General features: G+C 44.2%; 1 protein-coding gene across 1 annotated transcript in view; it reads left to right on the top strand.

The window, feature by feature from the left end:
• TCF25 (TCF25 ribosome quality control complex subunit) overlaps positions 1-16,423 on the top strand; it is a 722,186-nt gene that overhangs the window by 500,518 nt on the left and 205,245 nt on the right. Inside the window, exon 15 of the mRNA XM_085639175.1 lies at positions 9,372-9,462. Within this exon, the coding sequence (XP_085495301.1) occupies positions 9,372-9,462 (91 nt within the window). The remainder of the gene's footprint in view (positions 1-9,371; positions 9,463-16,423) is intronic.

The following is a 16,423-nucleotide window of genomic DNA, read 5'->3' as shown; positions in this document are numbered from 1 at the left end:
CAGATTCAGAAAGGGTGCTAATGGCCCTTCCCTTTGTTCATCCTCTTTAGTTAAGCAGTTTATGAAAGGACTCTTCCGGGAGTTTCCTCCGGTCAAGCTTCCGCCACCGGAATGGGAACTCAACACAGTCTTAATGCAATTAATGAAGCATCCATTCGAGCCTATCCACAAGGCTGACCTCAAATTCCTTACCTGGAAGGTTGCTTTGCTTCTGGCTTTAACATCAGCTCGTCGAGTAAGTGAAATTCAGGCGTTTACTATAAAGGAACCTTTTCTACACTTCACTCAAGATTACGTGCACCTCCGAACTAATCCAACCAATGTATCCCTAAGGTGCCGTCACAGTTTCATCTTAATGAACCAGTGAGGTTAAAAACTTTCTTTCCTAATCCGTCTACTCCAGTGGAACGAGCTTTACATTCTCTCGATATCAAAAGATGTCTCAAATTCTATCTTCAAAAAACAAAGAACCGAAGAAAGTCCGACCAATTGTTTGTGGCTTATGGCCAAACTACCCTGGGAAGGATAGCATCTACAATCCTTTTCTGCCATGACAAAGCTCACAGGCCATTGTTACGAAAACCCAAGGCCCATTCCACAAGGACTATAGCAGCGTCTACAGCATTGTTTGCTGGAGTGACTCTGGAGAATATCTGCCGTGCTGCGACATGGAAAAATGTCCACACTTTTACGAGACATTACTGCCTCCAATCTACGCATCGAGACGATGTAGCAGTCGGACAAGCTGTCCTGCAACATCTATTTCTTTGAGATGTTTTCAGGTACCTTTTTCAAACTTTTAACATGTAAGATGTTTTATCTTTTGGTATGACAATGCAATGTTTTACAATAATGATTTGCTTTCATTTTAATGTTATTGCTTTACATGCTTTTTCTCTTTATAGATTGCATGTTTCGAATTTTAAGATCTTTTCTTATACCTCTTGTTAACAAGCTGTGGATGCAATTAGGGAGTATCAGCACTAGTCTCCCGCCATCCGCAAACGACTGTATACTTGGTATACTGCTCGCTATTCTGATTCAGGCATGTGAATCTATGAAAGATACCCCAATACTGGATAAGAAAACAAGTTACTTACCTGTAACTACAGTTAACCAGTATTGGTATCTTTCATAGATTCACATGCGCCCACCCTCCTCCCCGTAGAGTCAGTTCTATATAATTTGGGACGTTACTTCCCACTTGTGCTACGAAAATCTGAGGAGATCTGGCTCTGCTGAGAGGGTTCTAGAAGGGTGCTGGTGTCTGATTGGTTGTTACCAAATTCGTGGTTTCTTTTGCATAATGAGGTAGATAGGCTACTAAGATCTAGGCTTTAGGCCTTTTCTATGGGCCTACTACTACTACTAATGTTTTGGCACTACTTCTTTATTTACCGGGGTCTCCCGCCACGGCGACGGGGAATGATTCAGGCATGTGAATCTATGAACGATACCAATACTGGATAACTGTAGTTACAGGTAAGTAACTTGTTTTCTTATTAAACCTATACTCTCGTCGACGATGGCATCGTCGACGGCAGTGTCGACGACGAGAACGTCGACGACAATGACGACGACGACCACAACTACATAGTCGACGGCACCGTCGATGACGGTGACAACTGCATCGTCGTCGACAGCGGCAACGACGACGATGTCTACAGCGTCGACGATGGCAATCTCGTTGACGGGCTCGTCGACGAGGGAAAAAACCCCAGAAAAGCGGGATTTTGCCAGGTAAAAAAAGATTACCCCGGATATTACGTCTCCTAGTAAGGTAACGCCTCTGGTTCCATCCCATTTATTGGAGGAGGAGGATTCGCAGGAGGATGATAATGAGGGTCCATTTGGCTATGCAAGTAGCCCCTCTCAGTTACATGTTAAATGTCAGGAGGATGACTGGGAGGATGAGTATGGGGGTTATCAGGACCGCCCCCGACAACATGATCAGGAAGAGATGGTGAGTATTCCAGCTTCTCTTCTGACGGATTTGCAGTTCATGTTGAATGATTACAAGAGGAGGCATACTTTGCCTCAGTCTACCCAAAGGATGCCAGTGGCTCCGGCGCACTCTGTTCCATGTACACCAGTGCGAAGACAGGAGGTACCGGTTCCGGGGCCAATATCACCTTTGCCACAGCCGGTTCTGGACACGTCTGAGGATGAAGAGCAGGAGGAAGGGGAGATAACAGATCCTAGTAAGGAATGGGATGAGTATTTGATTCCGTCCCCTTCATCTCCGAGACCTGTGGATTCCCCTCCGGAGGACATTGGAGGGTTCCATAATCTGATGGAAAGAGCCGCGCAGAGATTTGCGCTCAATATGTCATCAGATAAAGCAGAATGATTTTTATATGATTTCAAAGAACCGTTTCGCAAGACGGTTAGATCTCTTCCAATTGTGAGTCATCTATGGGAGGAAGGTCTCAAAGTTATGGAGACGCCGGCAACGGTTACTCCAGTGCTTGCTAGGCTGGACAAAAAATACAAAGCGCCTTCCAATGCTCCGGCTTGTTTATTAGGTCACCCCAAACCGGACTCGGTTATAACTCAAGCGGCGCAGCAAAAATCGAGGAATCCGTCTGCTCCAATTTCGACGCCACCGGACAGAGAGGGTAGGCGCTTGGATAATGCAGGGAAAAGATTTTCGTCCATGTCTGCTCTTCTGGTCAAGGCAGCAAATGCCCTAGCCATCCTGGGCAGGTATGATAGGCAGATGTGGTGCGACCTATCACCATACATTGATAGCATACCTGAAGCGGACAGACAAGAGGCCAGGAAAATCCTCCAGGAAGGTGAAAGGACTTCGGCTGAAGTCATAGATTGTGCAATGGACATTGCGACCACGGCCTTCAGATCTCTGGGAGGAGCGGCTGTTTAACACAGACAAGGATGGTTGAGAGCAACATCTTTTAGGCCTGAAGTCCAGAATGAGATCTTGGATCTTCCGTTCAATGGGGAAGATCTGTTCGGAAAGCATGTGGATGAGGCCTTACAGAGTATCAAGAAGGATACGGAAACAGCGAAATCTCTGGGAACATTACAGTATAGAAAAGTTCCTTTTCGTGGCTCACGAGGTAGGGGCCAACCTTCTTATAGAGGAGGTTATCAACAAGGCCGCTATTCTTCATACTCCACATCATCTCAACCATATCGTCAACAATATTCACAGAGACAGACAGGAGGTTTCACAAAATCTACTCCTAGAGGTCGAGGAGGTCGCCAAGGGAAAGACACCACCCGAAGACAATGACATTCTGATGACACTTACTCCTCATATGTCATATATTCCCCTGGGTGGAAGAATTTGCTATCATCATCAAAATTGGCCTCAGATAACGACGGACCAATGGGTTCTCCACATAATACAATTTGGTCATACTCTAGAGTTTCTGGAAATCCCCCCTTGTTCACCTCCAAGATTTCAAGAGGTCAAGTATTTACACCAGATGCGTCAAGGAATTCGGACAATGCTCCGAAAGGGAGCAATAGAACCGGTACCGAATTCCCAGAAAGGAAGGGGATTTTATTCCCGTTTTTTTCTGATCAAGAAAAACATTCTTCAATGGCGCCCCATTTTGGATCTCAGATCCCTAAATACTTACCTCAAGGATCAGACCTTCAGAATGATCTCCCTCCAGGATATTCTGCTGCTGTTAAACCCAGGGGATTATATGACCAAACTGGATTTACAGGATGCGTATTTCCATATCCCAATCCATCCTTCACACAGGCAGTACCTTCGGTTCGTGGTGGCCGAAGATCATTACCAATTCAAGGTGCTTCCTTTTGGTCTGAAATCGGCCCCGAGGATTTTCACAAAATGCCTGGCTCCAGTGGCAGCGGTTCTAAGGAGACAGAAACACCAAGTGTTTCCTTACCTCGACGACTGGCTAGTCAAGGCTCCATCGAAAGCGTCAGCCCAGTTGTCAACAGAGGCTTGCATAGAACTATTTGCCAGATTAGGCCTCACTCTAAACGAGGAGAAGTCAACTCTGCAACCGTCAAGAAATATAACTTTCTTGGGAGCAATTCTGGATACGGAAGTAAACAGAGCGTTCCCCTCCGAGGAGAGACAGCGGGGAATAATATCTCTATCCCAGGCGTTTATAAAAAGAAGGTCTCTTTCAGTACGCAAGTACAAGTCATTGCTGGGAACGATGTCATCTTGCATTCCCCTCGTACCTTGCTGCAGGCTACGGATGCGTCCATTACAAGAGCAGTTGAATCTTCAGTGGCATCAAGCAACAGGATCCTTCGAGGATATAATCAAAGTGACGCCGATCATGATCCACGCGGCGACATGGTGGACCCGAAAACGAAACATCTCGCAGGGTCTTTCTTTCCTGACTCAGCCAGCTCCATTGGTGATTACGACAGATGCGTCCTTGGAAGGATGGGGAGCATTCCTTCAGGATCTGCAGGTCAGCGGTCGTTGGAAAGCGGACAAACCGCAATTGCATATCAACCTTTTGGAGCTCAGAGCCGTCCGCTTAGCATTGTTGGCGTTCCTGCCAAGGATTCAAGGTGCAGCCGTGTTGGTAAGAACAGACAACACAACAGCAATTCACTATTTGAACAAACAGGGAGGAACAAGATCACTCTCCCTGTCTCGGGAAGCCCAGTGGATATGAGAATGGGCTCTACGACACGAATGTATCCATTACAGCGGAGCATCTTCCAGGGGACCAGAACACCAAAGCGGATACTCTAAGCAGACTAAAGTCTGTCTGTCACAATTGGGAAATCGACAACGGGATTTTGAACAACCTCTTCCAGAAATGGGGAACTCCAACAGAAGATCTTTTTGCGACAAGGGAGAACAGAAAATGCCGGTTCTTCGCAAGCTGGCTTCCCCAACGGGGATCTTGGGGGAATGCGTTTTTGATGGCATGGTCAGGCATCTTTGCCTACGCCTTTCCTCCAATTCCCCTCCTTCCGCGGGTTCTTATGAAGATCAAGAAAGAACCATGCAGGTTAATCCTGATAGCTCCGTGGTGGCCCAGACAGCATTGGTTTGCGGAGCTTCTTCTACTGTCAGAGGAGCGCCCGATTTGCCTGCAGCCGATACCGTCTCTGCTGACAATGTTCCAGGGGGAAGTTCTGCATCCGGATCCGAAATCTCTGCATTTAGCAGCCTGGCTCCTGAATACTGTGAATTTCAGCATCTGAATATCCCTACGGAGTGCAGGGAGATTCTATCTAGAGCCAGAGCGGATAGTACAAACCAGACATATCGGATGAAGTGGAAAAGGTTCTGTTTATGGTGCAAAAGGTCTAACATTCATCCGCTGCTTTCAGAAGCTCACGAGATTATTCCATACCTCTTGCTTTTGGCTAAGTCAGGTTTGGCTCATGCATCTATAAAGGTACACCTAGATGCAATTTCACGCTTTAGAAGAACGGCCTCTGGTCCATCTCTGTGGTCTGCTAGAGTCATCAAACAATTTATGAAAGGTCTGTTCCGAGTTTTCCCTCCAATAAAACCTCCACCACCTCTCTGGCAATTGAACGTCGTTCATTTCCAGTTGATGAAACAGCCCTTTGAGCCAATTCACAGGGCGGAGCTGAAATTTCTTTCCTGGAAAGTTGCGCTTCTCATTGCGCTCACTTCAGCCAGGAGAGTGGGGGAGATTCAGGCTCTCGCGGTCCAAGAGCCTTTCTTGCAGTTCAAAGAGGACAGGATAATACTCAGGACTAATCCAAGATTCATCCCTAAGGTTCCAACTGACTTTCATTTGAACGAACCTTTAATTCTCAAAAGATTTTTTCCACAACCATCAACAGCGGCGGAAAGAGCTCTCCACTCGCTGGATGTCCAGCGTTGGTTGAAGTTCTATTTGCAGAAAGCTAAGCCTTTCCGCAAGTCTTCACAGCTTTTTGTTGCCTACAGCGCACACAGGAAGGGTTTCCCTTTGTCAAAGAGGGGAATTGCCAGATGGATATCAAGTGCCATAGGGTATTGTCATCAGGCAGCTGGCCGACCTTTGAATGCACGAGTCCGTGCACATTCTACAAGAGCAGTCTCCACCTCTACTGCTCTATTCGCAGGAGTACCGATCCAGGATATCTGCAGGGCGGCGACCTGGACGAGTACACACACATTCACCAGGCATTATTGCTTGGATGCAGCCACAGGGAGAGATGTGGCGGTGGGAGAAGCGGTGCTGAGGAACCTTATCCAGTAACGGTGAGCCTTCTTTACCATCCCTCCTTCCTTTATTATGTGCTTTGGCACATTTTATTGTTGTTTATTGTATTACCATTTGCAAAGTATTTTTGATATGTGGAATTTGGTTTACAGATACCATTTTATCACACTATATATGTTTCCTGGATTCACGTTCTGGGTAACAAAAAATGTGCATTTATTTACTGCTCGCTATTCTGATTCAGGCATGTGAATCTAAGAAAGGCTCCAATACTGGAGTAAGAAAACAAGTTACTTACCTGTAATTGTAGTTCTCCAGTATTGGACCTTTCATAGATTCACATGCAACCCACCCTCCTCCCCTGAGAAGCTCACCTCGGATTTAGCACAAAGAGTGTTATTGCACAAGTGCACGAAAATCTGAGGGCAGAAGGTTCTCTCAGGAGTGTTCTAGAGGGTGAGAGGCTCTGATTGGTTCAGGGACAAGTTTAGTCCTTTTTTACATAACGAAGGTTATGAGTTGCAAAGGAAAATGGGCCTAGGCCTTTTTTCAGTTTGCTATGATACTAAGCAATGCTTTTTTATGTACCGGAGACTCCCGTCTCGACGACGAGGAATGATTCAGGCATGTGAATCTATGAAAGGTCCAATACTGGAGAACTACAGTTACAGGTAAGTCACTTGTTTTCTTCTTTGTTCTGAAATCCTTCCTTCAACATTAAATGACAAACCAGTTCTAGTTCAATTTAAAAACAGAAAGCCAGCGCACCACCTAAACAAGCGGGGGTCGGGAGAAAGAGTTTGAGGACTAGGAGAACCTCGTAGGCACATCAAATCATCTCTCAGACATATAAAATGAGGGAGCCAGGGCCTTCAGTACAATTATACAAGACATTCACACGTGTGTGATCTGTAGTGAAGTTTTGGTCGGGTCTTCCTTCCCTAGGGAAACTCGCTACTTTAACTTGACACAATTGCTGAAACCACAATGCCAATACTGTGCACATAGTTATCCAAGATAGATTTGGAGGGGAGTATGCTAAGCAAGTGTAATCTTAGTAGCACAGAATGACCTCAGCATGGGGGTTCACTGATCTCTTTAACTGTCAGAACATTCACTCAGGCAATTGACTTGCAGATCAGGCTTTCTGTTGAGGGCACAAGTCATGGCACAGTCTACAGTGACAGAAATTAGCACCGTAGCTCCTGATTTTGTCCAGCATGGACATTTGAATGAAATGAAACATCCTCCTCTTTAACATTGTATGAGCATTGTGTTGGGGGAAGTTCCGGGAAGAAATTGTATTGCTCATTATGGAGTATTTAGCATGATCTGTTGTAAATGTTTACTCCTTAAAAGTTCCCTTGAGCATCCATTAAAGCCTATAGCAAGGAAGAAACCATTCCAAACGCCCTTTGAGATTCCAATTGATATTATCAGAGGAAAGTCTTTCGATTGGCCAGAAACCCTGCTCTTGCTTGGTCGTCAAAGCGTGTGTCAACCCTTTGAATCCTATGAGAAATCAGTCTCAAACCGCCTCCCCTGGAAAGTAGCATTTCAGGTTGCAGTACCTTTGTTACATTGGAATTGTGAAAAGCAAGTTTGCAATATTCCATATGCATAAATTTGTTTTGGCGACTCACCAATCTGATTTGCTAGTAAATTAAACCATTTTGAACCCTACCTTCTTTCCTAATCCCTCATCTCCTGCAGAAAAACCTGTTCTCATCCTAGCTGTGAAAAAGGCTCTCTGATATTACTGAGACTAGATGAATAAACAAGGAAGTCGATACAGTTAGCTGTTAATTCTGGCCCTAATCATACAGTTTTCGCAACAACTGACCATAACCTGTTACATTCTCCGGTAACTTGTTCCCAAAAGGCCAAAGAAACATTGTTCGTGAAAGACTATTAATTGCTCTGTGGGCTGACTACTGCAGTATATTTTAAGAATGTACCTTTTAGAGCACCTACCTGGGGATTGGGTCATGTGTGTGAAGCTCTGCAAAAAAAAAAACCTTAATGGAGAAAAGCATCTCAGCCGTACCTGTTTAGTCAGCTGATGGTCATCTTTTTGTTATCTGACTTTTTCATGCTTTTCTCTCCTTGTGTTTCTCCGTATTACAATGGGGTGAATTCGCTGCTGTTCATTGTTCCTGAATTTCAGTGATGGAGAAGGAGCGCTTCCTTGTGATCCTAGATCTCACCAATAGAATCTTTATTGACTTAATTAGCATGCCTTCTGTCACCCCACCAGACTATAAATAGACTAGGTGGACTGTTTTAAAGTTCATACTGCACAGCTTAACCTTTGAAATTACCCGCATCTCGACTATGACAGCTGTACCCTGTAGGATGGAAGGTCTGTCTTGCTGTTGTAATGGAAATGTGTAGTTTTCAACCTACTTTCAGTAATTTCTTTATTTTTGAAAAATGTAATTAGAAAGTTTCACAGACTATCATCTCTACATTACAATGGTCTAATTGGCCTGTTTTCAAAAGGTGCCATTAGATGAACATTAAATTAAGAAAAGGTTTCTGTTATGACATGTTCCATTGACATTAAAGATTCATGAATTAGTGAAGATTCCCTTGATAGACAGTTAGGAACACAAGTTTTCGATTCTCCGCATATCATACACAGTGTACACGGTCTAGACAAAATGCCCAGTGTGAACCAGGTGGTGATGGTTTGAGGTTCTCTTCTTCATCATTTCTGAATGTTATAAGTAAACATGAACTTGCCTTTGTTGTCTTTTATCTGCTTCTAAATACAGTGTGCATAAGCCGTAATACTGGGCTCCTTAGTGCCTTATTCATTGGCCTCTCAAACCACCTAGAGCTGAGGTGGCCTTATTTACAGTTCGATAGCAGCTTAAAAAATCCTTTGATTTGTGGAACAAATTGGAGAATAATATAAAGCTAGACATCATTCAGTAGAAGTACCTCCACAATATTAGGCCCAGTTCAAATGTAATTCCGGCATGGGATTCTCAATGCAGTGGAGAATCTTCGATCAGAGGATTATGTATTTGCACCACAAATCATGGGATTTTCCTGCAGCAGCCTAAATCAGATAATAAGGTTTAAATAGCACAATTGGAGGTGCAAAGACTCTTTAAGAAATGTTACTGCTCTTTGAATTATGTTTTTTTAGTTTTTATTAAAACTCAATCTAACCACTTTGTTTACCTTTTCATTTACATCTGCTCTTAGAAGGAAAGTCCGTTATCAGAGTGCTCCCAGGAACATTCATCGCCATGTGATACTGTCTGAGATTAAAGAAGCTGCAGCAGCACTGCCCCTGGTGAGAAAACTGACAAGACCTAAAAGAGCACACTGTGTGCAAGATTAATGCCTTGTTTCAAGCTCTGCCACTTTCTCCCTTGCCTCCAGCTTCTGCCATTCCTCCACCTACCACCATTTTTTTTTTACAAGGCCCATTGCATACAAGACTGAAGAGGCCAAATCATTGCAAATGAACTATTATTTTGCTTTTATATATTCTTATTTACAGTAAAACTACATGAAATCTTGGTGTCGCACCGAAAATCTACTGTAATTACATTGTCAATCTAGAGTTACTAGGAAACCATTTGCAAATTCGTAACTAGTCATATCGATTTCATCATTCTTTGCAGCATATGTAGACAATAAAGTAAAAAAATATATATTGTTACAGGACCAGTGGCAGAGTTCAATAAGGCTTTTTGAGGATGGCTTGCTGTAGCAGAGTTGGCAAATTGCCGCATGTCTGAATTCAAGTAATCCAGCACCGTAAATTAATAAGGTGGCCGAATCTCAAGAGCATAAATGACCTGTTGATCACAATACATATTTGCTTACAAAAGCTTAACATTGTTGACGTTTGCTTTATGATTCAGTAGCCTTAATTAAGATTCTTATTACTAAAAGCCGTATAACTTGCAGCCCAAGCAATAATATTTGGCAAGCATTGGATCTTTCGTAGATCCACATCCTTTAATCTATCTGCATCGTCAGGCAGAGAATCCCTAGTATTTTAACATAGCAATGAACAAAAGCAACATGCCTCTATAGGCAAAACAGTTTTGAGTGGGTGTACTAATATTGTATTTTCTAAAAGTGGTAGCATTTGCACACCATCTTTTACCGAATCAAGTGGCATTTTGCAAACTGACCTATGTACTAATAGGTCAGGCCGCAAAATACCAATTACATTTTAATGAGGTAGTTCACAATTTGTGAGCCACTGTGATTTGCTGCCGTCACATAGAATGTGGGCTGCTGGGATTGTTTTCAAATTAAGCAATCTTTGTAGTTTTTTTTCAAATGCAGCCCATTTTTCTCAAAGGAAAGCCAGGATGCGTTAAAAAGAAATGAAAAGTTTCCCAAACTTTTAAAAAACGTTTTTAGGACTAGCTTGTGGTCCATGCTCTTTCATTCTCTGTGCACCAGTGTGACCAAAACATTATTTGTTCGCCAATTTATTTTGACTGCCTTGTTATGCGCTGAGCATCTTGAATTTACACCTGACACTTTCACTGAGGCAAGCTAAAGTGCTTGAGACTCACAGCTGGGTGTCAGACCACATACTGTTACCATTTGGACATTCCTGTAGTATGTGCACAAATCCTAGCACACGTTTATGCCTCTTCGACCACCAAGACTTTTGTTGCCAAGTGTAGCCACTTTGTTTGGGGTGCGCAAAGTATAACTAACAACCCCACAAAATCCAACCATACCTGCTGCACCACGCCAAAGAATGTCTCAAATACTTTGTGGTTACAGTGCACCTGTAAGTGCAACTCCCAGCCATCTCTTGGTACAGGCGATCTTCCTACTTGCCTGCTCTGTTCTCACAAAAGATTGTCAAAGAGTTCATGAAAGGTCCTTTTAGGATATTTGCATTAGTACCTCAACCTGGAATGAGGTGGTAGCTGAAGACAGCGCGGAGCTAGCTTATGATAGCCCTCTCCAAGTTGACCTCAAGTCAGACTGTTTATGTTGAATGTGCCTCTCCACTGGGAGCTGGATTTGTGGGAGGGTGGAAGTAGGGGGGGGGGGGGGGGTGTTTCGACTTGATTGTGCAATCACTCTTCCCTTTCCCCTCTCATCCATTTGGGTTATAATGCTTTTCGAAGACTCTCAAGATACACCTCATTTGTTAGCACTGGTCCAAAGTAAATAGTGGGGGACACTACTCTCCTAGCACCATAGTATAGAGGGTTGCTTTAGAGTACTTCCATTCATTCAGACTTAAAGTACCTTTCCTGAAAGACGACTCTTCTCCTTTCTTTAACATTGGCAAAGTGGCTGGGGGAACGTCTGATGGATACACCTTCTATATTCCACACTTGATAAATTTGCTTCTAAAGCCAGCCTGTTCAAAAACATTTCCGCACGCAGTAGGTCTGCAGCATCACCAGGGGGTGTTATGTGGCTTCAGCATCAAATCCGCCTGCCGGATGTGAAGATATCAGGGTATGTTAGGCACCAACTAGCGTGCTGACATCCGTTTCCCGTGTTTCTGTGAATCATCTATATGCTGTCAGAAGACCTCTGTGTTTTACCAATGAAATTCATCCACTTTTCGGTAGCAAGTCGGTTGGTTCAAACTCTGTCACAAATGTTACAGGAAGATACCTTTACCAATCCCACATGTCATCAATATGTGATGCGTCTTATATGATCAAATTACTTTGGCCTGTAAACACTGTTCCTTAATGCACCTGAAGGGTAGTAGGCAGTGGGAGATCAAACAGTTTCTGACCTGTTCCAGCAGGGACACACCAAAGTGTTTCTCTTCCCTTCAAGTACATCTCGATAGCAAATGATTTCCCAAATGATTTTCCTACATTAAGGACCATAGGAAAGAAAAATCTCTTCTTCCTTAAAGCAACATTCATGCTCTTTAGAGTATTTTGCCTTTCCCACATTTCCGTTAACTCTTTGAAGAAGATCCCTACATAAAAAAAGATGAAGCAAGAATTAGCATTGGCCTTTTAGCTGCCCATGGTGGATTTATTCAAGGCGGCTCCCTTACCTTACAGCGATCTCCCTATGGGTGAGCCCACTCCTAAGGATTTGGTGACTCCAACGGCTCTAACCTCAACTCCTCCTTCAGGGACTCGGGTGCCAGCACCTGAGAAGTCAGTCGCCTTTAGGTGCCCTGCTATCAGTAGATATGCAGTCAGTTCCCACTTTGAAGTTGTTGGAGATCATGCAAGTGAGATTAGAGAGGGTTAAGACATGTTTAGTTAACGAGCCATTGGTGGAGCATCTTCCAGAGATTTGACATGGTGGAAGAAATCTTTGGGTTTGACTCTGATGGTTTTGCCATGCCAGATACGTACTATGGTCTTGTAGAAGATGACTTGGAGGCTACAAATCTCCTTCCTGCTCTCAATACTCATTGTGGCTTATATCTTGACCTACAAAATGTAAGTGGTCTGGATACATCCGTTAACCCCTTTGACCTTCCTTCAGAAGTGGTCTCTTCATTCACTAGTTGGTACAAAAAGCGGTAGAAACATTTGAAAGGACTCTACCATGGCTGGGGTTAAATGTAATATTTTGTCAGAAACATTGCAGCCCCTTCCTCTACAGTTTCAGTGCTTTTGCTCCCCTTCAGGAGGCACTTCTTGGATTACTCTGTCTTGCTGAGAAAAACATTCTTCGGCCCAGCAGCACAAAGAGAAATAGCCAGAAGACACCGTTTTTTAACGGCACAGTGGATTTACTAGGGTCAAGCTGACAAAGACGATTGGCACTGACATTGATATTCAGAGTGAAGATACCTGTATAGCCAGGCATTCCACTGCGAATTACCCTTTCTTCCAAGAGTAGAGCTATATACAGATATAACGTAGTAATGAGTCGGTTTGTCCAAGTGGTAATAGTGCTAGTATTACATTGTTGTATCCGTCATCTGGTCCTTGAGATTGTGAATTTGTTTCAGGACTGAAGCAAATTCACGGCTCCTATCCTGGAGCGAAACAAGTAACTTGATCTTACATCTCCAGTCATTTTCAAACTACTATTATTGCAATCTTGTAGATAACCTGTAAAGAAATCTTTGGCTAGATGGTTTTCTGACTTCAGAATGAATTCTACTTTGGGATTCCTGAATCTAGATTTTGTTCTTAATGTCACACTCTTCCCTAGCAAGCCTCTTCCCCGAAATTGAAACCTAATACTATTCCCACAGTTCCTCCAGACATTGCATCTAAAAAACTGGACTCTATTTGATGTGGAGTCATTGCTTCCAGTAGCCATGACCTTGATAGGGCGAATGCCACATGCCGCCTGAGCTGCTGTATTTACAACCTATGAGTACTTGGAAACCTGATTTATCAGTATTTCAGAACACATAAAAACCCGTTCTTGAACTTGGTCAGGAATGGGTTGGATGCTTACAACTTCATTTTCAAGTGTGGCCTGGAATCTGCTGACAATATGGCTTGATGCATGGGCACGGCTGTCACTCTGTGTGGACACACTTGAATACGTTCCATGGGCTTAATAAGCTATCCATATAGGCATTTCCTTTGATGACGAACGTCTATTCAGCAAAAAGGATTAATCATCTCTGGAACATTTCAAGAACAGCAGAGCTATGCTTCCTTCACTGGAAAGTTCCATCAACAGTTCCAGAAAATATCGAGGCTATTCAGGAACTCAGGTGTTCCAGAAGTGCCACGCTTCATAGCTGATCAAAAACCCCAACAGCTGAAGTGCTCTACCTGGTGTGACAGGCCACACTGCTGGCTTTATGCCACAATTTAAATATTATCTTAGTGCCCTATTAATTTCTGGACAAAGTGGGCTTGGACGAAGGAGGTGACAAAATCGCTTGGTGAATGTGAATTTCTGAAACAACCTTTTGCAGTAAATAATGATGGTGGATGTGTTCTGAGTAGGCTCCACACCCAGCCCTCTAATCTGACTTGATCTGCACTGGGGGCTGTGTGTGGTCTAGCACCTCTGAACCAGTTAGAAAACGGTGCCTGTTCTGTGTGTGGGAGGGTGTCTGGGGAGCCCCCTGCTGCCTGGAAGAGATACTGTGACTCTTTCTGGCCTGATTGTTTGCCAGCCTGCATAGGGGCACCTTTGCCAGCAAAAGCCGCCAAATATAACAGCAAAGGATCCCTGGTAGGTTGGCTGCGGAGGAGCAAGAAAACTGGCAGCACAGTAAAACAATAAGGGTGACAGAGGTCCAGCTGATTCTGGTGCTTCCCAAAACCCACCACCACCGGGGCAGAGCTCAAGTCTTGTCATTTAATACAATGGGGTGGTGGAGGGTGATAGCCACCTCGGGCCCATCGAACATGCATATTCTTGGCTCACGCCTCCTTCCCGATAACTGGAAGAGAGACTGCCTCTAACTGGGGTCTGGATTACTGCTAATCACTTTATCCTGAACATGTTGGGGGCTGAGTAGGTGAGCAGCATAGGCCTTCCCAGCCGCTCTAAGTGAGGCCATTGTGTGCAAGATCACGTCTGAGGTCCAGTGAGCCTTAATAGTGTAGTGCTGCAGGTCGCATATTGAGGAGCCTACCTTACCCCACCCTTGAGTGATATGTCCTTCTACAGTCTGTACAGAGGCAAGGATTTTATGGTCCTGTATGTCTAGTGCGGGTCAGTCGGCCCGCTTAAGCATCACAGGGGTTATTCCCTTCACAAGAACACCCCTTTTTTTAGGCAGTCTGTGGACCAGGCTGCTTTGCTTGTGCCTGGGTTATATATTGCAGTATTCAACTTCACCTACCTGCGTACCATCCCCACTCCCCTATGCCCCTAGGAGTGGACGCCTTTACAGGGGAGGGTCGTTGTGTGTTCTGACCATCTGCTTCCGCTGCCCGTGCCAGCCCAATCCTTGTGCTGCAGAGGAGTGCTCCGGCTGAAGAGACTGATATGCTGGATGGTCCTCTCGCCAAAAATGTGCCTTTGATCTGTCAGTAATAAACACTTATGCATTTAGGAGGAACTACAGTGGGTTAGACTCCATGGTACCCGGTCAGGCTTTTCATGTTGGACGGAGTGTGCAACAATGTCAATTTTTTATTGGCTGCTCTTGACGGCCCTTCGCATAGGTTCTTTAGATTGGTAAACCTCACTGAGGGCGACTGGAGGCCTGCTCAGTCCTACTTGGCTTAGCCTTATCAAACTGTCTGCTCTACCATTGACGCAGTCTAACCGACACTGCATCTGGATGACCTACATTTGGGAGACAGAGTGAGCTGTAAAATTCATCCTTAGCACCTAATCCCCTCAGTCAGAGACTATACCCAGGAAGATCGATAAGGGGTGACTGGCGAGCTACTCAGCCCTACGTTGCTAAGCCTTATGCAACAGTCTCCTCACCTATTGACAGCGTCGAATCATCACTGCATCTGGGTGGCCCACATTTGGAGGACCAGGTCCTGTAAAATATTTCTCTGTTGGCTGCTGGTGCCGGCCTTAGGTCAAAGACTATACACAGGAACAACAGATCAAATGTGTCTGTTGGACTGCTCAGTCTTGCTCTCAAACAGGAAGACCTCAAAATCTTTGCTCCACCCACTATAGACTCACCATACCTTTTCCCATTGTGCTAAATTGGGAAATCCAAGGTTAATAAACTCATGCCGCGTTCCACCCGAAACACACAGGAGGCCCATACTGCCAGCAGCCCTCTCCCCTCTGTACAAATTTCTGCCTCTCAACTGTGGAATGGTGAATTGCTTGGTGCCTTATAAACTGGACTAGATCCTGATGGCAGTTGGTGACACTCAGGCAGCGATGGTAGCAAAAGTCTACATTGTAGCAGTCTATTTAAATCTACTATAGGACAACTAGTGAAAACTTAAGGAAAAGGTGCAGCACAATGAATCATTAATTGCGAAATACGCCCACAAGCTACAGTGATGCCGAATAAAGTTTTCATTTCACAGATAGAATAAGATTCCTGGATTATCAGGCTGAGGATGCCAAAGGCAGATCTCTGCATTACAATTTGTGTATTGTTGGTGTGACAGGGAACTCAGAAGGCCCTAATGCTATCTTTTATATTGTGAACTTGCTACAATTGGAATTAGCCCCCTAGGCTGTATCAATTATGTTCATTGGGGGGGGCGCCCCATTGGTACAATAAATTTGAATTATTATGACGTTCGTCTACTCCTTGAAAAAAGCCAGAAATAACGATGATCTCTTTCAGAATCATGATATTTCCAGATTTCACACAAGCTATTCAGCACCAACTGGCATCCTTTTTGACTGTTAAAAAAATAGAGATCTGATCTTTA

Source organism: Triturus cristatus, chromosome 12, assembly GCF_964204655.1.
Source record: "Triturus cristatus chromosome 12, aTriCri1.1, whole genome shotgun sequence".
In the NCBI taxonomy this organism is placed as follows: domain Eukaryota; kingdom Metazoa; phylum Chordata; class Amphibia; order Caudata; family Salamandridae; genus Triturus; species Triturus cristatus.
The sequence above is the reverse complement of the archived record's forward strand: the minus strand, read 5'-3'. Positions and strand labels throughout refer to the sequence as shown.